The sequence below is a fragment of the Martes martes genome (genome assembly GCF_963455335.1).
Source record: "Martes martes genome assembly, chromosome: 8".
NCBI classification, from domain to species: domain Eukaryota; kingdom Metazoa; phylum Chordata; class Mammalia; order Carnivora; family Mustelidae; genus Martes; species Martes martes.
This window is the reverse complement of record NC_137895.1, coordinates 55,986,402-56,007,989: the sequence shown is the minus strand read 5'-3', so window position 1 is coordinate 56,007,989 and position 21,588 is coordinate 55,986,402. Positions and strand designations below refer to the sequence as shown.

General features: G+C 49.6%; 1 protein-coding gene across 1 annotated transcript; it reads left to right on the top strand.

The window, feature by feature from the left end:
* Positions 1 to 6,271: 6,271 nt before the first annotated feature.
* Positions 6,272 to 21,322, top strand: GSG1 (germ cell associated 1; the record flags this gene model as incomplete). Its single annotated transcript, XM_080811879.1, is given in 8 exon segments — positions 6,272 to 6,319; positions 15,684 to 16,002; positions 16,880 to 16,924; positions 16,927 to 16,947; positions 17,250 to 17,420; positions 18,179 to 18,331; positions 18,928 to 19,039; positions 20,977 to 21,322. Coding segments are annotated over 8 exon segments (1,215 nt in total).
* Positions 21,323 to 21,588: the final 266 nt, after the last annotated feature.

Here is a 21,588-nt window from a genome sequence, read left to right as displayed (position 1 = left end):
TGATTCTCGATGCTTGGCGTGAAATAAAGCTTTGCTTGACCTTCGCTTTGTATCAGTCTCGCTCATTTGATTACGGACCCAACACTGGGGGCTCACCCGGGATCAAACAATTAGAACTGAGCCAGCATCAGAATTTCTGGGAAAAGCCTCCAGAGGTAAGACCACGGGATCCTGTCTGTCTGGTTGTGGAGTCCCAGGGTATGGCCCACCGGGGAGAAGCTGGACGCAGCCATGCTTCCCAGGGCTGGAGTGGAGGCAGGGACATCCCTTCCCTCCACTGGTAGATCGTCAGGGGTTTCGAGTCCCCCTAGGCGGTCAGGGAGTTTGAGTCCCCCTAAGCAGTCATCAGGGGTTCGAGTCCCCTAGGCAGCCAGGGGGTTTAAGTCCCCCTAGGTGGCCAGGGGGTTCAAGTCCCCCTAGGCGGTCAGGGGGGTTGAGTCCCCCTAGAAAATCCCCACCGGTGGCAGGACCGCTGGGCCTGCCATTATCTTTGTCTTGTCTTTTTGTTGTCTGTTGTGTTGTTTGCTGTGTTTGAAGAAATGGAGCAAGCAGAGAGTGAGAGATTGACTTTTAATGGCTATAACTGGAGCCAACTGTGGTTAGTCTAACTCGAGAAAGAGACTTTAAGGAATATTCCCAAGCAGCTGCCGAAACTCCCTTTGTTTTGGGGAAGTTCCTGTCTTCTCTGGCCCAATGTGGACTGTCTAGCCCCTCCCCCTTGCTGGCAGGAGAGCATGGCATCTGAAGTGGAGTGGGCCCAGGTGGAATGTGAAATCTGTCAACAAAGAGATGACTAAACTGATGACTAAACTGATAATTGTCTGTCTCAGGGTCTTAATGGGTAATTGTTAAAGTAGTGGGTAATTGTTAAAGTAGCTCTCAAAGTCTTTGGTAACTTGAAACTGTGAAGGTTTGAAGGTTTGCTTGAATGACAAATGGAATTAAATTTGTTGGACACGTAGGTCTTAACCAAATGGGATAAAATGCTAGAGCGTTGGTTGCGGGAACTGGGTTTGTGCTTTTGAAATCTGCTGGTGAACATGTTTTGTGCTTAACTGATTCATAAATTTGCCTTCTAAGAATTCTCTTGTAAAATGATTTCTGCCTTAAAGGGAATTCATATGGGAAGACTTTCAGGATAAATACAGGTCTTTGATATGTTGAAATCCTGGAACTGAAATGGGTAAGAATTTAGAGAAACAAAAGCTGCATTTGGACTAAACCAGAATTAGTAACATGGGACTAGATGAACCAAAAGATTGTAATGTTGCATCTCTTGATGTTTTGTCTTATTTTAAACATTACTGGTCCTGTAATGTTTGCTCTTCCAGACTAGGGAAACTTTTTCTTAAGTTATCTGTAACTTACAGAGATGTAAAAGTAAATGTTTGTTTACCTAAGCTAGACAACTTGAGGTAAACTTCAGGGAAGTTGCACGATAGCTCGTTTAGACGATCTTGCTTTTGTCAGTCAGTCAGCCCCAGATATAGGGAGGAAACTTCAGAAAATTGAAGGATTTGAAGGGAATAATCTGAGTTAGTGGGAATAGCAGAAAAGGTGTTTAACAACAGGGATGCACAAGAGGATGAAAAACAGACAAAAAACTGGTTAAGGTTTTGGCATTACATGAGGCGGGAAGGAGACAGGGGGAAAGAGGTCAATGGAAAGGGGAAAGGCAGGTAGGGGATGGTAAATGAAAGGAAAAGCCTAAGCACAGAGGAGGCAGGCTGGAAGACTTAGATTCAGATCGTGCACTTACTGTAAGGAAAAAGGACATTGGGCCAGGGAGTGCCCCAAAAGGAAGACAGCAATGCTGGCCTCCAGAGACTGAAGGGGCCCCTCCCCGAACCTCGGGTAAAAATTGAAGTGGAGGGGAAATCAATTGAAACCTATGGGAAAACTATCTGAGAGGAAGTCTGGGTACAAGGGGCGAATGGCATAGAAAGACATAAATGGACAACTATGCAGATGTTGGTGGCAGCAGTAGATGAATACCTTCTTTACGAGCCAGTCTGAGAACCAGAGGAGACAAGAGAAGGGAGCCTTCTCCAAACCCTACAGGTCGAGTTTCCTGAAGTCTGGGCAGAAGGGAAGCCCCCTGGCTTGGCCAAGGGACAGCCTCCAGGGGTGGTACAATTAAAAGCGTCGGCTACGGCTATTCGAGTCTGGCAGTACTCCCTCCCTCAGGAAGCAAAGGAAGGGATCAGAGAACACATTAACCACCTCTGAGGAGACGGGATCCTAGTTCCTTGCAAGTCTCCATGGAACACACTTTTGCTGCCTGTCAAAAAGGCTGAGACTGGGGAGTACCAGCCCATTCAGGACTTGTGGGAAGTTAATAAACGGGTTGAAGATATCCACCCAATGGGGCCTAACCCCTATACTCTCCTCTCCCTCCTGGGCCCCAAAAGAATTGTTTATACCATCTTAGATCTCAAAGATCTTTAGCAAGGGGGTCTCAGCCCCTCTTTGCTTTTGAGTGGTCCGACCCACAGGAAGGATTCCAAGGGCAGCTCACCTGAACAAGACTTCCCCAAGGGTTCAAGAATTCACCCACTATTTGTGTGCATATAGAACCTCCAACCCAGGAGTCACTCTGTTATGACTTGCTAATAGCCACTGAGGACTATGAGTCATGTTTGTGGGGACAAGAGTTCTCTTACAGACTCTGCAGGAAAAGGGTATCGGGTGTCAGCAAAGAAAGCACAGCTCTGTCAGAGCCACGCCACTTATCTAGGCTTTGATCTCCACGAGGGTGTGCGTTCACTGTCTGAGTCCAGGAAACAGGTGATCACCCAATACCCTCGCCCCACCACGTCCTGACAAGTGAGGGAGTTTCTTGGGATGGTGGGCTACTGTAGGCTGTGGATACCATGGCTTGCAGAGATTGCCAGACCTCTCTATGAACTGGCAAAAGGGGGGCTCACTATGATAGAGTGGACAGCTGAGGCAGAAGGAGATTTTTGGGAATTACAAACATCCTTACTGAGTGCCCCAGCATTGGCCATCCCAGATGTTACCAAGCCCTTCCACTTGTATGTGGATGAAAAAGCAAGGGTGGCCAAAGAAGTTTTGACTCAGACTCTGGAGCCTTGGCAAAGGCCAGTAGCCTATCTTAGCAAGAAACTAGATCCAGTAGCGGCTGGGTTCCCCCATGCCTCCGCATAATTGCTGCCACAGCCCTCCTGGTCAAGGAAATTGACTTTGGGTCAAAATCTCATCTTGACCACCACCCACGCTATCGAGGGCCTTCTCCGGACTCCACCCGACCGATGGATGCCGAATGTCCAAGTGACAGGGTATCTGGCCCTCCTCAATGAACCAAGAGTGACCTTCTGGCCCCCAGCGGTGCTAAATCCAGCCACGCTGCTGCCAGAGGAGCTGGCTGACCATCCACACGACTGCGGGGAGGTCCTAACCCAAGTCACAGGAGTAAGGCCAGACCTCAAAGACATTCCCCTTCCAGATGCGGAGATGACTCTGTTCATAGACAGGAGTAGCTACATGGTCGATGGAAAGAGGTATGCGGGGGCTGCAGTGGTTTCCCCTGAGCAGGAACTCTGGACGGCAGCCCTGCCACATGGAACATCGGCGCAAAAAGCTGAGCTGATTGCACTCACCAAGGCACTGCAGATGGCCAAAGGTAAAACCGCCAATATCTACTATGGACAGCAGGTATGCCTTTGCTACTCTCCATATACATGGGGCTATTTATAAAGAAAGGGGCCTATTAATAGCAGAAGGAAAAGGAATTAAAAACAGAGGAGAAGGTATCGGCTCTCTTCCAGGCTATTTGGGAACCAAAAGAGGTGGCTGTTATGCATTGCCCAGGACACCAAAAGGGGACTGATCTGATTTCAAAAGGAAACCAATTAGCAGATCAAGCCGCAAAGCAAGCAGCCCGAGAAACAGTGCAAGAGCTGGTTACACTCCCGGCTCCAGCCCTACCAGAAAAACCGAACTATTCAGAAGAAGATTTAAAGTATTTACAAAAATGAGCTAAATTAGACCATGAAGTGGATTGGGCTAAGACAAAAACAGGAAAGTTAATTCTTCCTCGGAGATTAGGTAAGAAGTTAGTAGACCAGATACATCAGGGTACTCATTTGAGGACACGAAAACTCAAGGAACTTATAGGCAAGCAGTTCCAGGTTTCTAAATTAGGGCATATGGTTCAGGATGTAGTTGATAGATGTGCTCAATGCCAGGCAGTTAATTCGGGAGGAACTAGAATGGGAAGAGGGAAAAGAGAAAGGGGTAAGGAACCAGGAATTTATTAGGAAATAGATTTTACAGAGATGAAACCCGGAAAGTATGGGCACAAGTATATGTAAGTTTTTGTAGATACCTTTTCAGCTGGGGTAGAGGCTTTTTCCGCCAAACATGAGATGGCAGGAGTGGTAGCCAAAAAGCTTTTAAAAGAAATAATTCCTAGGTTTGGGCTGCCTCTCACGATCAGGTCAGACAATGGCCCTGCATTTGTGAGTTCAGTCTCACAGGCATTGGCCAAGGCTGTGGGCACTAATTGGAAACTACATTGTGCCTACCAACCCCAGAGTTCCGGGCAAGTAGAGAGAATGAACTGGACTCTTAAAGAGACCTTGACAAAGCTAATTCTGGAGACTGGCAGTGGATGGGTGGATCTCCTTCCTTTTGCCCTCCTCAGGGCGCGATGTACACCCTACTTAAACAAGGTGACCCCATTTGAAATAATTTCGAGAGACCCCCCCCCACTCTGCCCTCGGCTACAAGAGGTAGCCCTAGCAGAAATGACTGATCAGTCTGTACTCCAGTCACTGCAGGCATTACAGTCTGTCTTAAAAAGAACCCACACAGGGATCCGAACTGCACACACTAAGATGGAGACGGAGGTGGAACCACATCCTTACCAACCCGGGGACTTGGTTTGTATATGTAGCCATCAAGTGGGAAACTTGGAGCCCTGCTGGAAGGGACCCTTTACTGTCATCCTGACCACCCCCACGGCAATAAAAGTAGAAGGCATCAGGGCCTGGGTTCACGTGGGCCACGTCAAACAAGACAAGGACAAGGACATCCCCCAGAGATGGAAGCTGCAGCCAATGGACTCTTCTGACCGTGGACTAAAGCTAAGACTCTAAAGACTATGAGTTTATTGTTGCTCCTATTGTTACCTGTTAGTGTATTGTTGCTCCTATTGTTACCTGTTTATGTAAAGTATAGGTGGGAAATTAGATGAACGAAATTAGGAAAAATGGAAAAGGTTATACAAAGCGGTAAATGGCTAACTCATCAGCCGACTGTGCACTAGTGTCATTTGTACAAAAGAAAACTAGAGCAATAAAAATGTTAGACTTACATGCTCAATATAACCACTTACAACCGGAGAACATAGAACTGGCTGAAAAGTCAAGGATTTGACTAATCTCCAAAGAAAAGGGGAAATGTAAGGGCCTGGTTAGCCAGAGGGAGTCATTTTGTGTTTATGTAGTGAACTTAGATTGACCCCCGCCCCCTCCCAGAGGAACTTACTTGCAAAGCCTAGATACAACGGCGGGTCAGGCCAGGTGAAGACATCCAATCAGTGGGGCGTACATATGTCTGCTAGGGTAAATTGAAATTCAATTGGCCACCCGTGTGTAACCTAGCAGTTTTTTCTGTGTGTGGCAGACCTAGCATGACTGTGCAGTTTTCTCTGTGTATTGCAATCTCATTGGCCACCTGTGTATAGCCCGGCTAAACCACCTCTATAAAAGTAAGTCTGTGAGGCTGGGAGGGGTTGCCTCTTTGTAAGAGACGGCCCCCACCTGTCGGTTTGATTCTCGATGCTTGGCGCGAAATAAAGCTTTGCTTGACCTCCGCTTTGTATCAGTCTCTCTCCTTTGATTACGGACCCTAACATCCCAGGTGCTTCTAACACACAGTAACAGACGCTCTGTCTTGGATGACTCAGAAGACATCCAGGCCTCTGCTAGGTACCCCAGAGCAGCTACCCATCCTTCTGGGGGTGGCCCGAGGCAGCAGGGGTGGGGGCCAGCAGAGAGATGGCCCTGTGTGATGTCATTGTGATGTCACAGAGAAAAACCTCTTGCATCAGCCAGCCCCGCCCAAACTGGCGTCCTGGCTACAGGATATCTTCTCCATCTTCTCCAGCCCACCTCATACCACCTCACCCCTCTGCTGGCAAGAGGGGGCCTGATTCATCTTCCTACCAGATACGTGTTCCACGCAACCGATCAGGACAGACCAGAAGAAGACCTGAGACACCTTTGCCTCAGAGCTTTGAAAGTGAATGAGCAATCTCTCTCAACTGACTCAAAATGTTTGTCTCACCCAGAAGGTAGGTACCCCACTTTTTTTCCCCTAGGTTTTTATTGAAATTCCAGTGAGCATACAGTGTAATACTAGCTTCAGGCATACAATGTTGGGTTTGTAATACAGGTTATACAAATATACCACTTTATTTCACATGTGCAGGGTAGGAACGGGAGAACACACTGCAGGATTACCCAAAAGGGAACAGAAATCTGTTCCTCAAGCCCTGTTTTCATTGCTAAACCTGGTGATGTCCAGACCTTGACCTTCTGTTTTCATCTTCTTCCACTAACCTTTCGTTACCTCCTCCTCTGCCTCTTCATGACTTTTCCTCACTGCTCCCAGGACTGCTTTCCTTTCTCCAGCTCTCCTTTCTCCCCTTGCATCTGTATAATTCCTGTTGCCAAAATCTGGTTCCTGGTAAAAGGTCCAGTGGCAGGGGCAACCCCAGAGCTGTGTAAGACTCTAATGAACTGAAGGAGCAGATAGTGAATTCTCTGCTAGAGAAAGGCCAGGCACCCCTACGGTCCTGCAGGTGGCCAGCTCTGATCAGGAATCTACTGGAACTGAGGAGAACGCAACCTTAGTTGTGCTACTTCCTCTTTCCGGTCTCCAAGAATCTGGGAGAATGTGCAGGGAACCTTCCAGATCCAGAAAGACCCTCCGTCAGCCAAAGATGTCTTGGCTCCTTTAGGAGAACCCACATCTGGAAATGACTTGCCTCCCATCTGAGACAGCTGAGAACGGCCAACTTTCAGCTCAAAGGGTTACTAAAAAAGCAAATGTCCATTTCTCACACCTCTGACCTTTCTCAGGAGAGAAGAATGAAGCTTCCCATTAGGCAGGGAAATAAAACACACACGCACACACTCACGCACACAGTGCACTGTGGCTTGTGCTGTTCATTGGTTGTTGGGGATCACAGGAGATGGGACTGCAGCCCGAGTGAAGAGATCATAAATAGGAGAACCCACAGAAATGGGTAAGAAGGTGATAGAAAAAGCCAAGCATAGTAAATTTCATCTTTTTTATTGTGGACTTAGGAGGAGACACAGAGGGAACATGGGAGGGTTTATCAGTCTATATCTTAAGTATAAAACATAATCCATTTCGTCATTCCGTGAACGTTTCCATAATCTGTCCTGCAGTCCCGTGCCTTTTGCTAAGTGGCGTCCATCTTCCCTTTCCCGACTGGCAGCCTGGGGTTGATTCGGGAGGTTTTGAGCACTGACCACCATTTACTAGCCTTGTGGCCTTGAGATAGTCAAAGGTTCCCTGTAGAGAACGGACTGGCCGCCTGTCCCTCAGGCTGATTGTAAGGATTACTGAAGAGTCTAGCAAGGTGTCTGGAACCCGGCAGATTCCCTCCCTTTCCTTTCCACTTTCCCCGCTGCCCCTTGGTCTTCACAGCCGCGCTGGGAAGGACGGCTCTGTCGCCTGGCTTGCTTCTGAATCGCTCAGGTGGGTTATGCAACTTGGCCAGAATCATGAGTCCAGTCGTGGGTGCGGCTGGGACTAGAGCCCAGATCAGAGGAGGATTCGCGGTCTCCAGGATTCCCATCAAACGAGGCAAAGACTTACACCAGCCGCCAGGGATCTGTACCTTTAGGGGAAGGGCGGGGGCTGGGAAATACCTGACTCTGGGGTTCCCCTGCCACCCGCACCTCCTGACCCTCGGGCCCGGAGGCTGGGCGCAAGGCGCTGATCAGATGGCCGACTCTTCCCCGCCCTCCCTCTGCCGAGTCTCGCCAGGGTAGCCGGCCATCACGCCCAGGCCCCGGGCTCGGCCTCCCTCCGGCCGGCACTCGCCGGTCCTTCTCTCGCGAAGGCCCCCGGGTCGCGGCTCAGAGCCGACGCCGGGGCCGCGAGAGGAAGCCAGGGCCCCAAGCCCGGCCCCACCCGCTCGCAGAGTCCCAGGCGCCGGGCCGCTAGGGCGGAGCCTCGCCAAACAATTCAAAACACGCTCCGCGCGCGTCGCCGTGGCAACGCGCGCCCGCTGCTAGGCGACTGGGGCGCCGTAGTAAACCGGGGGCGGGCGTGTTACTCACGGAGGGAGTGGGGGCGAGCGGAGCCGGCGGGGCCTCGGCTGGGCCCGGGCACCGCGACTGCGGAGAGGGGGAGGGGGAGAGAGCAGGAAAACAAGGGACGGGGTGGGGGCGCACGCGGAGTGGAAACCGGGCAACCCACTGCGCGCCCCGAGCGACCCTGGAGAGGCGGCTCCCCGCCCCGCCCCGCGGTCCCCAAGATCCCCAGCCCCCGCAGGCCCCGAGGGCTCGGTCACCCGCGCGTGAGCGATTGCCCCACAGGATGTGCAGATGTGGCTGCCCCTCTGATTCACTCCAGCTGCTCGGGGCATGGAAGAAAGGCGGCTTCCTCTCCTGGAAATGACTGCATTAGCAAAAGCCCTCTAACAATTCCACTAACAACGGAAAGGGAAAGGCGACGGAGAGGAGAGGCCCCAAGTGCTTTTCTTCGGTCCTTGCCGCCGAACAGAAGTAGAAGTGTTCCCACAACTCCTGACCCATGTTAGAAAGAAGGGAGTTCTTATTCCGTGCGCCTCTCTTTGGGGGCCCCGGGGACATGAAACACTGTTGCAGTGGAGGTTAACCTGAAAGCCCAGAAACCCCAGAGCTAAGTGTCCTATACTGGTGGTAATATTTTGGACACTCAGCATGGGGGTTTTGGTGCATTACTCTACCCTTCAAGGCTGGGAGGAACATCAAAACGTGTGAGGACCTTCCTTATCTTCATCAGTGAATGAGTCAAACATGCACTGAAGCAAAAATTGTGGAGCTGGGAAATTTTGGATGGTTGGACATAATGTCATCCAAAAGGGTTCTAATCAGTAGGGAATCCCGGAGCTTGGGAAAGAACATGGCTTTTTGCAATCCGTCACTGGCATTTAAGCAATCTGTTTGTACCCTGGTCCCTGTGAACTAAAGATAATACTCGTTCATGAGATCATTGCTGTTTTCTGGGCTTCGCTGGTCCAAAAGCAGGAATGTTTTCCACAGGTGGGAGGAAATGTATTGGCAGAGGATCTGTTGGCTATGCATGCTTCTGTGTAGAAAGCCACAGGGTGTGTCTGTGGACCTGCAGACCTCCTCCTACCTTCCACCTTCTTGCAGCTCCTATGTATGTGTATCAGGAGGATTGGTGTGTCCTTTAACAACAGAGGACCGGACGCTTTGCTCTATTCACAACTTCTGTTCACTCATAGGCTTCTCAATTGCATTCTGAGCCTGGTTTCCATTACAGACTCCATTCACTCATTCCCTCATGGTAGAAAGTGCTTAGGCTCTAAGGATCAACCATGAGTGAAACACAGCTGCTCCTCTATCTAGCATCTTCAAGTCAAGCCTGCATGTTCTGAGCTGCCGGAGAAAGGCACACAGTGGAACAGGCAGGAACAAAGAACAGGAGCCTGGAGATCAGAGCCAGTGACAGCAGAAACATTCATGTCCTGTTCCAGCTTTTTGACTGCTGAGTAACAGAAAGGAATTAGTCGGTGAGGCATGGGTCAGAAATCTGACTCCAGGGCAAAGGACAGAGATCCTACTGCTGGTTGGGGGCGGGCAGTGGCAGAGGGGGGGGATGGTGGGGGTGGTAAGGGCAGCTGCTAACAAACCTATCTTGAGAGAAGATGCCACTACTGATAATGGGAAAAAGACAAAAAACAAACAAACAAAAAAAAAACACCCAAATCCCTTAGCCCCAGGCTGTGCCATCAGGCAAGTTGTATGCATACAGTCTGCTCTGGTCCGGCATTCTGGCATTCTTACCATTGTTTTAATCACATCTGATCTACGTGTATTCACAAAACAATAAATTGGATTCCTGTTTACAAACTGTGTGTGAGTGTCCCAAGACCATTGTTTCTCTTTGTGTATACTTAGTATGATTTGGTACAGTGCAGAGTAGAGTCACTGAGGACCTTAGCAAGCACAGATGAGTCCCAAGCCTTGGCTTTATGATGTCATAAATGCTGAGTCACATATACGTCCCTGGGGAGGGGGGAGGTCATCCTGATATGGTAGCAGTCCAACTTACCAAAGTTAAATACTGTTTTGAGATATGGAATCTCTGTGTCTGTCCTGAGTCATGAGCTTCTGAGCCCAACCTAATCACATTCATGTTGCACTGAATGGCAATTGCTTTTTCTGTTCTAAGAGAGGAAAGAGAAGAAGAAAAAAATATTAGCATGCCTAAATTATAATGAAAGGAAGTGAGTGGGACACCAGGCAGAGCTGCTCATGTTTCATCAAAAAAAGGAAATTAAACATTGTGGCATGGGGTCTGTGGGGCTAGGGGGTGTCCTCAAGATGGATCACGGCTAGTAGCCAGCCAGCCAGCCCAGCCATGCAAAGTGCAAAGCCTAGATTCAGGCTTTGGGGAGGCCTAAAATAATATAACTTCGGAGACTCTCTTTAGGAAAAACAGTGCAAAGTGATGAGTATGTCAGGGTCTTGGAAGGGGTCCGAGTCAGTGAGAGCCCCCAAAACTGGAGTGTCACAAGCTTGCTTCGCTTCCAGTCTCCCTCCAGGCCGCCTCACATAACCTCAAGACTGCAGCTCCCATCCCCTTTTCCCTGGAGAAGGCAAATTTCAGCCTATGAAGGCACAGGGGGTGTGGTTTCTGAGCAGAGGCCATAAAAAACAAAGACGTCAGACTGTGCCAAACGGTGACTCAAGCGGGATGTGAGAAGCGTCTGAAAGTATTTGAGGGGTGTAAGTGCAGAGAAGGGGAAAGAATTGTTCACTGCTCTGGGGTGGAGAGGGAGTGAGAATACGATTCAATAAAGAAAAATGCGCACAAAACTCCTCAGGAAGCATTGGCTAACTGGATTTTCTGACACCGTGGAGCTGTATTTCCCAGGGGAAGTATTTGAGGATCTGTGAGTCACTGAAAGCTGGAACTGCCCATGAAAAATGTGCTACAGGAAATAATCCTACAAGATGTCCTCGGGGGAGCTGCTGGAGGCTCCCAGGGTTCATTCCGAGCCCTGAATTCCCCAGGGCTGACACAAGGCATGCTATAGATGTGTGAGTGGGGAGGAGGCCCCGGGAAGGAAAAAGAGCCCTCCCTGGGGGAGGAGCCGCCGCCTGCACCCGCACGTGGGGGGCGGGGGAATGGTGGAGGCAGCACGTGACCGAAGGGGGGAAATATAAGGAGATAGCGCCACCCAGCGTCGGGACAAAAGCCGTAGCCGGGAAACCGACAGCCAACTCAAAGGTGAAGTGACCACAGAATTCCAGCTCTGGAGAGGGAGCTCTGTCACCATGAATAAAGGGTCGTGTGGGTGCTGTGGGAATCACGCCTGGGCACAGGCACATGTGTGTCAAATGTGCGGACACGTCAGTCCTAGAAGACTGGGAAGCAAGAGCCAGAGAGACTCCTCCAGTTGGAATGTGGACTAATTCCCTCTGGGGGCTGGGGACAGCCTTTCCATTCCCCCAGCTAACTGCACAGACACAGAATGGGAAAACCATGACTTGGTTGGTGGCAAATCTGGAAGATTCCAGGTGGGGGAGGGCCGGGGCAGAACAGGAGGGTTTCATTAAATGTAAGCCCCACAGGAGTCAGACAGGTAATACTTAGGGCGCATTAACTCCCTGGCTCCGTATCTTCCAGTTTGTTCAGCTTCTTTCTTTCTTGATAAGCTGAAGTGGCGATTTCCAAGCTCTTTCCATACGGAACCGGAAACCAGAAGTCCATCCCTATGTACAAAGCGCTTTCTAGAATTACAGATTCCCGGGCCTCGCCCCTGGGGCAGAATCTCAGGACCGGGCCCGGAATCTGAATATTTCCCACAGTTTCAAAGACTGTTCTGACGCTCAGTCAGAACCAAGAACGGCTGCTCCAACAGAGGGGCCTCTGAGGACTTCACAGCCCAGACAGCTATCATGAAATATAGAAAGTATTGCAGAGGGGTACAGTATGGAAGGACAGAGGGAAGGGAACTGTTCTCCCAGAGAAAAACATTTTCAAAGGATGAGCGACTTTCACACTAGTCTTGATGGGAGGTAGACCAGATGAAGACACCGAAGACATTCCACATAGAAGGAAGAGCATCTGCAAAGGCACAGAGGACCATCTCAGTATTCCACTGGAGGGACTGGGACGTGAAGACCACCCATGACACACTGAAGCTCTTTCAAACCCATGGCTCTATGGGGCCCCGACATTGCAGATAATTGCTTACTAAAAGGTTGAAGGGGCACCTGGGTGGCTTAGTCGGTTAAGCATCTGCCTTCCACTCAGGTCGTGATCCCAGGCTCCTAGGATTGGACCCCACATCAGGCTCCCTGCTCATCGGAGAGTCTACTCCCCCTCCCTCTGCTCCTCCCGTTAGCTTGTGCTCTCTCACTCACTCACTCTCAAATGAATAAATTTAAAAATCTTTAAAAAAAAAAAGAAAAGGATGGAAACCTTACGCAAAAGAATGGGAACTCTTGTAGTAATGGTGACCCTGTAATATTTTCTGTGTCTGCCATAAAATCAAGCCCAAGCCATTCCCACCAGCTTCCGAGGGAATGGCGGTTAGGTGGAAGCTGAATCTTCACATAACTTTTTAAAGAAACTTCCTTCTGTGAAAGCAGGTCCTTGCTTCTTTGTGCTTAATCCCAGATCCCTATTGGCAAGCTCTCCTGTGTAATCTTCCAGAACAGCTGGGCCATGATTGCACTGTCAATTATTAAATGCCCAAGTTCCCTGCAAGGCAGCATTTAATCATGAGGCACTCCAAAAAGTAGGAGATAGAAGAGGGATGGGAAGGGAGGCAGGAGGGTAGGAAGGCAGTTTCATTCTGTCAACATTAAACCAAGGGGATTTGGGGCACAGATGGCATCCTATGGTCCTTCCAGACAAGCTGCAAGACGCTGACCATGGCCAAGGTAACCAGCTTCCCCCTCTTACTGCTCGAAACGTAACTTTGCATAACTGTTTTGAACCTGATTTAAAGAGCTGTGCCTGTCTCATCAATTTGTTGTCTATGTTAACTCTGAGTATTTCTGTTAATCTATGTTGATGGAAGAGTGACATTTTGGCACCTTTGCACTTCCTGTTGATCTGAGCCGGAGTATCTGGGAAGCCACACTCTGTCCCTTTTCTAAAGAGTAAAGAGTCACCTTGACATGGGGCTTGTCAGCATATGCAAAGATGAAACTTTTCTTAAGGCCGTTACTTCTTCGTGATTTTGTTAAAGAGATCATGGCAAAATTAGACCAGTTCTTGCGATTCAAGAGGTTATCTGGATCCTGGAGCGAAAGGCATGTTTAGGAAGAAATAAAACACATGATGAAGGGCACAGTACCATAGGTGTTGAAGATAATTCTTGAAAAGGCTCTTGAATGAATTCCCATTCGATTGTCAAGATGATTCTTGAATGAGGCTTCTTGTGTCTGTCCTTGGTTGGACACTCCTTTGGAAGCAGTCTCTTTGAGGTTCATTCCAAGCTCTTTTTCATCCTTTGTTCCTCAAATCATTTCTTCCTTAAATTGGCTATCGCCTTGGGTGGGGGGTTCCTTATTCTTATCTGTGATTAATATGCAGAATAACTTACAAATATGTGTAACTTGGAACGAATTGAGGGTAGAATAAATATCTGATGTGATAGTGGACAAATTTCTAAGCCATATTCGATTGAAAATGTAGAATTGCCTAAATCATTACTTCAGTCTTTAGACAGAAAGATTAATGAAGATGTTTTACCTAGAAGTCCATTTCCTGTTCACCCAGTGTATATGAAAATAATTAGAAAGAATAACTTATAGTAATGGAACAAAGGCTAAAACCAATAGGGTTTGCACAACTAAAAACAAGGTGGGAGCATTCTTTGGGGGGACAGGGGCAGTGTGTGACTTCTATACCGGGTAATAGAAGATCTTTCTTCACTCCAGATGCTGTGGTTTTTGGTCTTTTCCAAGCGTCCTGCACAGACTGACAATTCTTGGTGGTTTTAATTTGTTGAGTGTTTTTTTAAAAATCATATTAGCAGTTTGCTTTCCAGAGATTGTTTCATCATATGTCTTATATATTGATTTTTATATGCATATGAACCTTGCATATTTCTTATGCCCATAAATAATCACTTTGTGGTATGCACTGTTTTAGTCCCTGGAAATTCTGAAGAACAAACTGTTACATTTCTAAGATAAAGTTCCCTGTAATGTAGAAAATGTTAAGCTGGAGATTATGAGGCAGATTTATGGGCCTGTGCATTTAGCTATGGTTTTATTTACGTTTCTTTAGCTAAGCAGATTTAGGTCTGATTAATTCTGATATGAGAGGTCCCCTGGAAAGCTCAAGATGGTTTACTTTAAGAAGCATCTGTCAGCAACTAAATATGGGCTTCTTTTCCCTTCAGTATGTATTAATATAACAGCATAAACCACTCCATAACACAAAGTGCAAGACCCATCAGATTTCTTTCTTTATCTAAAGCTCAGTCTGGCTCTGAGCCATCGCTCAACCAAGGCTGAAACATCTAATATTGGTCATTCTTCAGCTGGCTCTCCTCTTCTCATTGGCTAAAAATGACGGGGAGGTCAGGGGGCTCCAGCCAGAGCCACATTGTCCCCACTGGGAGTCAGGTACCACAGCTGCATCGAGCAGTGGCAATGCCCATCCAGGTTCCTCGCTCTGTGACCATGATACTTGGTGCCCAGTCTCCATGGGCACCACACAGCCACCTCCCATTGGAGATTCTGTCCTCTCTGTGGCAGTGTCTGAAAGCTGGACCCAGATCACCTCTCTCAGAACCTACAGCTTCATGTCCTCTCCAGGGGTTTCAACAACCGAGTATCCCAGAAGGTCCACTGCCTTCTTTAATCCTGAAAGTCCTAATCCTTGCTGCTCCCTGCCCTGGGGTGATCCAGTTTAATACTGACTGATAAGCCATAACCTCCTTTACTCTCCTCTCAGAGGAATCCGTCATACAAAGAGGACACCAAAAAACATGCGTAGTTACAACAAATACCTCAGCAAGTGGGTGCTCCTACCTTTCACTGAAGACAAAACCAAAAGTAATCATTGAGAGCCTTAGAGTGGCCCCAATTCTTGTCCTCACTTGATAGACCCCAGCTCTGCGGCTTAACCACATTCCCACGGAGGCTATTATGGGATACTTAGCTCAGATCATCCTCAATAAGCACTTGAGTAAAATGAGGTCCAGCTTAAATAAACATCACCACTCTGGTGCCCACTCCAGGCCATTCCTGAAGCTAAACCCTCACACACGTGGCTCCTTGCAGAAAGCTCCCCGGGGGCCAGCGGGGCCCCGTTATTGTGGAGGACTAGTGTGGCTTGAGCCCAGGCAGTCGCCGGGAAGGGTACCCTGATCTCCCAGGAGGTTCTGAAGTCAGGCTCTCCCCTGTGCTTGTCTGTTCCAGATGGAACTCCCGAAGGGCTCCTCTGGCCAACGGACACTCCTATCTGCCATCCTCAACATGCTATCACTCAGCCTCTCCACAGCATCCCTGCTCAGCAACTGCTGGTTTGTGGGCACACAGAAGGTGCCCAAGCCCGTGTGCGGAAAAGGTCTGGCCGCCGAATGCTTTGACGTGCCGGTGCCCTTGGATGGGAGCGGCGCCAACTCATCATCCCCGGAGGTGGTGCAATACAGCTGGGAGGCTGGGGATGACCGCTTCTCCTTCCATACCTTCTGGAGTGGCATGTGGCTATCCTGTGAGGAAACTGTGGAAGAACCAGGTGGGTTTATCATCAGCCCAGCTGCCTCATATCCCCCCTCTCCCTGCCCCAGGGAACTTCACACGGGGTGAAGGGCCAGTGGGAAGTATACAGCACTCCCCACACCCCACCGGGTCTCACCCCTGGGCTCGGCCTCTCCCCGCTCTGCATCTCGTCCCTTCTCGCTAGAGCTCCCTTTCGATGAGACCCGAAAGTCCATCTAGCTTTTGCCCTCCTGACTGTCTCGTAGACACGCTGGTTTAAAACCTCAGAGGGTCCCATTTAGACTTGTAACATCATGAGAAGTCCGACTCTAGCGAGTCAGCGTTGCTGTTTGAAGACCAAATGAGGAGAGAGGATTCTTAGGGAAAATGCCCCCGCTCTGTCCAGCTGGGACCCCAAATGAGCAGCTTCCTCTCTACAGACCTTGACTTTCTCACCAGTGAGATGAAAGGATCTGAGGAGATCCCCTGTCAAGCCCCTTCCTCCCCAACCCCACCAAAACGGTTTTCTTGTTCAGAGTATTCCATTACGATTTACAAGGTAGGGGAGCTAAAGCCTCAGGAGGGTAACTAGGTGGAGTGAGGCCACCCTTGACCTCCCAGGTCTCTGGTAGCTCAGCGAGTGTGGCAGAGCCAGTCCGGTGTCACTGTGAATTCCTTAACCTGTGCTGCTCAGCTTGGGAGCAGCTGCCCTAAGGACAGCTCTCCTCCCTGCTCAAAGCATTCGGATATCACCTGGTAGTGATGATGTCCTAAAGCCCAGAATCCAGTACAGTTAACCTGTTTCTCCCGATTTGGGTCATGGGAAAAAGGAGAGGGACGAGGAATATAAATGTGTGTGTGTGTGTGTGTGTGTGTGTGTGTGTATTTATATGTGTCATTGACATGTCATTTAGCTCAGCTCCGACCCCAGTCCCGGAAACAGTTTCAAGCCATGCAAACCAGGGTACAGAGGCAGCGAAAGGTGCTGGTTAACATCAGGCTTGTTAACCCTCCCCGACCTGAGAAATGGGAACATTTCCCTGTAGAAGCCCTCTCAGGCTCCTGTCCTCTTCTTCACGGTCAGGAGCTGGGGACAGAGAAATGAATTCTGAGGGATTCTTGCCTTGGTCATGCATCCATCCGTCCACAATGCATTCTTTCCCGCTTTCAGAGAGAAACTTCTAGTGCCCGCCTACCGTGTGCTGGGCAGGCACAGGTCCCGACCAATGGAGCAGCCCCAGCTGTGGGACATACCCCTGAAGTTATACCTTGTCTGTGTTTCAGGGGAGAGGTGCCGAACTTTCAATGAACTCACACCACCAACCGAGAGAGGTGAGAAAGGACTACTGGAGTTTGCCACGTTGCAAGGCCCACGTCACCCCACTCTCCGATTTGGAGGGAAGCGGTTGATGGAGAAGGCTTTCCTCCCCCACCCTCCCTTGGGGCTTGTGGCAAGTATGTGGGTTTGATCACCAATTTAGTCGCCATTGAGTTGGACTTCTCTGGCCCAACTGTGCTCTCTACACTGTACTGTGGTCTCCTTTTCTCTTCTTCTGAGCCCCGCGGGGCGACCCACATTCCTTCCAGAGCTGACTCTCATTCATATGCAGGAATGCAAAAAAGGAACAGCAGGAACAAATAAAGTTCACAAATAGAAAACCACCAACAGCGCTAACCTCCTCCTGTTGCCAAGTAACCATGCTGAAAAGCTCAAAAGGTTTTTTTTCACTCCAATATGTATATATTTTTTTAAGTTTAAAAAAAATGTTTTTAATAGGAGGGAGTGAAAAAGGAGAGGGAGGGAGAAAGAAACAGAACTGATTGCTCCAAAATCCAGTAAGGAAAAAGAGAACAAAAATGACCCACAGCAGAGTCATGCCCCTGCCAGATTTCGTGCGGGTTAGCTGATCTCTTCTCGAATCTCCCTAATGGTATTTCCAGTCAATCAAGTTTACTTGAGTCCTTATCCGGTACTGAGCTGAGAGCAGGGAGCGCAGGGGTGACAGCAAAGGACCCAAAGGAGGGAACGAACGCTTGCCAGCTGGTGCCAGCCCTGTCCCCCTCTCCCCTTCTCTGACTCTTGGAGGTTTCCCTTCTGTGGGGCTCCATGTTTCAGGGCTCAGTCATGTAACTGTCTGGGTGAGGGCTCTCCTGATTTCTTTTGTCTTGTTGTTTAGTACTTGAATTGTATTTTCTTCCCTGGTTTCTGACAGAGATCCTATGGTTATCACTGGGAGCCCAGTTCTCGTCCATCGGACTTGAATTCATCAGCTTCCTCCTGCTACTGATGGACCTGCTGTTCACTGGGAACCCGGGCCGTGGACTCAAGCTGAGTGCCTTTGCTGCCATTTCCTCCGTCCTGTCAGGTGCAGCCTCCCAGGCTGGGGTGGGCGGGGGCCTGGCCACCTTTGAGGCACCTCTGAGGGCTCCTGTGTCCATCTGGAGGGCAGGAAGGAGGAGGCAGGGTCCAGAATGGAGGGATGAGAGACGGAAATTTTGTACTGGATCATCATGTGCTTGGCAAAATGCTTTCTCTCTGGGTTCTTCTTATTTGCCAGCTTTCTCAGTATGTGAAATACAGTTTGGTTCACTTCTCAGTTGCCCATGCACACAGCTTTTCCAGACTCCACTGGATCGAGTAGGAGTAAGAGACTCAGATATAAAGATAGACTGAGAATAAAGCTCGCGTTGAGGGCATGGGTGGGAAGAAGTTAAAGTCCCCAAGTGCAGCATTGACTCAGAGACTTTTTCCATAGCTCTCCACCTAAAGCCTGGGGGGACTTATTGCAAAGCCCCTGTCGCAGATTAGTGTCCCTGAAGTGTGGGGGCAGATGGGTGGTGGGGACATCTCCCCATAGGCTGTAACAGATACAAAATGAGGAGGTTGCTCCAAACTCATACTCCCTGTAGATGGCAAAGCCAGCCTGAGTCTGAGGGCACCGCCGTTCTGTTCCCTCTGCAGGCCTTCTGGGCATGGTGGCCCATATGATGTATTCACAAGTCTTCCAGGCAACTGCCAACTTGGGTCCAGAAGACTGGAGGCCACATGCTTGGAATTATGGCTGGGCCTTCTAGTAAGTGCTTGCCATCTCCTGAACCTTCTAGCTCCTCCCCAGCCAACCTGTGTTGGACGTGCTGCCCTCAACTAGATGTTTGCTCGGTGTCCTCCCGCCTTCTCTTCAACCCTCGTGCCAGGAGTCCGTTGACCAGAGAGTGGGACCATCAGGCCACCGCTGCTCTCTCCCCATCTGCTGGGGAGGCACAGGGACGATTCTTCTGGTTTGTTCTGTCGGGTCTTTCTAATGATACAGCTGTCACAGTTCCTCCCTCGCCTGATTACGTGTGTTCCTTTGGGAAATGAGACTGATTTTGTATGGCTTGTGCAAGTGATGCTCCGTATTTTATACATTTTATGATTCAAGATATTGGAGGACAGAGAAATGAAGAGATCAGCCTTGAGACGTGGTTCGAATTCTATCCCCTGTGAATGGCTGACTCTCCTCCTGTAACAAAGAGTCACTTCTTCCTACTTCCGCTCTTATTCCACCCAACTGTGTGAGAAACAAAATCTCCTCTACCAGCCATTCTCTGACCCTCAAAGAACTAAGGGGTCAGTTATTTTCGATTTCTCTTGAGAGTAGCAGCAGCCATGACAGACACATTTGAAGCAAATACACCATCTATTTTAAGAGTCCCTCACTTCCTCACTTCGTTCACTGCGCAGGTGCCCACTTGGGCCTGCGTTACAGTCTGCAGCCGGTGCTAAGCCCTTAACCAGTACTGAAGAGACAGGGCACTGGGCTCGAGTTTCCACACTAGCAGAGGCAGTCCTGAAGGCCATCCTATCCCCTTTCCTCGTGATATAACGTGCTGTTGGATTCGGACGTCTTTGGGCTATTCCAAAACCGGCCCCCGGAGCTTGCTTTCCAGACACATCGTTTTGCACCTTCTGTCTGTCTTTAAGCCGTTGTTGGCATGACTCTCCCAGCAGAAGCAGCCCAGCCTCAGTCAGCAGAGTTGGTCAGAGGTGGGCAGATGGGAACATGCTGTGCCAGCGTGTGGCCTGGCTTGACCCATCACCTGACCTCATGCAATTCCTCACTAACCTCACACAACTTCCTGCTTCCTGGGCTTCCCAGAACCATGGGGAAATTTAGGGGTTGACTTCCCAAGTTTTTAGGAATGCGTTTGATCTAGTTCCCTGGTGGGGTTTTTTTTTTCTTTCTTTCTTTTTTTTCTTTTTTTTTTTTTTTTGATTCATCAAACCCATCCAGCTTCTCTTAAATCTCCAGCTTCCTTCCATCCATTATAAACTCCTTGAGGCCAAGAACCACATTTGTTTTCCTAAGAGGCAAATTCCACTGCTACAATGTATAACAACAGCTCCAGGTTTGCAGGGAATGTTGCCTGAACGACATTGAGAGGCTCAACTCTGCCCTAAAGACCACTAAAGGCAGAACAAAAGGAGATGAAGGGGGATGATCACTCCCACCATCTGTTCTGAGTGAGGGAAAATCCTGGGGGGGATGTGTGTGTGCCTGGGCGGGGGGGGGGGGGGGGGGGTGCACAGCACTGGGCTACGTCCCCTCTATACACCTGAGCTACCGGTCTGTGAATCTCAACTGCAGGTGGGGAAGCCCTAGTCCAGAAAACTGTGTGTGGGTGGGTGTGTGATATGTACACAGAAGATGCACACCAGGAATAAAGGAGCACCGCGCTGACTGCTAATCGACCCAGGGAAAACGAACCTGTTGAACTCCCAGTCTGACTTGCAACACTACCAGGGTCATTCTCTTTGACTACGAAACATTCAGAACACACCTATTAAGACCCAATTCAGGCCTCTGGCCCACAGTGCCTTCCCTGAAGCACAGTGGAAGGGAGCCCATGCCGGTCCCTGAGTCCCTAACGGGCAGCGGCCTAGTTACTAGTGGGAAGGGATCATGGTATTTTCCTCTCAAACCCGTGTGTAGCTCAGATTCTGACTGTCTGTTTTTTGGTTCCTCCCTAGCACCGCCTGGCTTTCCTTCACCTGTTGCATGGTGTCGGCGGTCACCACCTTCAACGCATACACCAAGCTGGTGCTGGAGTTCAAGTGTAAGCACAGTAAGAGCTTCAAAGGAAAGCTGAGCTGCCTGCCACACCATCCCCAGTGCTTCCTGGAACAGCTGTCCTGTGCAGCCCCCACGGGGGGTCCTCTGACCAGCTACCACCAGTACCACCCTCAGCCCGTCCGCTCCGTCTCAGAAGGAGTTGACTTCTACTCTGGGCTACACCACAAGGGATTTCAGCAAGGACCCAGCCAGAGGCTGAAGGAAGAGGCAGCTGGGTCATCCGTAGAGGAAGAACCGTGTTAGAAGTAGGGTTTAGAGGGCAGGCTGAACCCAAACTTACATGTTCGTTTGCTTATCAACATGTACTGAAGCCAGAGTCTGTGTCTCGAGCATGGTTCTCGCAGGTTCGGGACAAGTGTGTCTGAAAGGGCAGGTCCAAAGGGGTGCGTGTGCAGACACCACTGCCCCCCTCTTCCTTCCCAGCTCTTCCCTTCCCGTGTCTCATTTCAGCATCTCCCTGTCTCCCACGCTTGGAATCACCCTCTCTCCTTCACTGATTGCTTGCTATG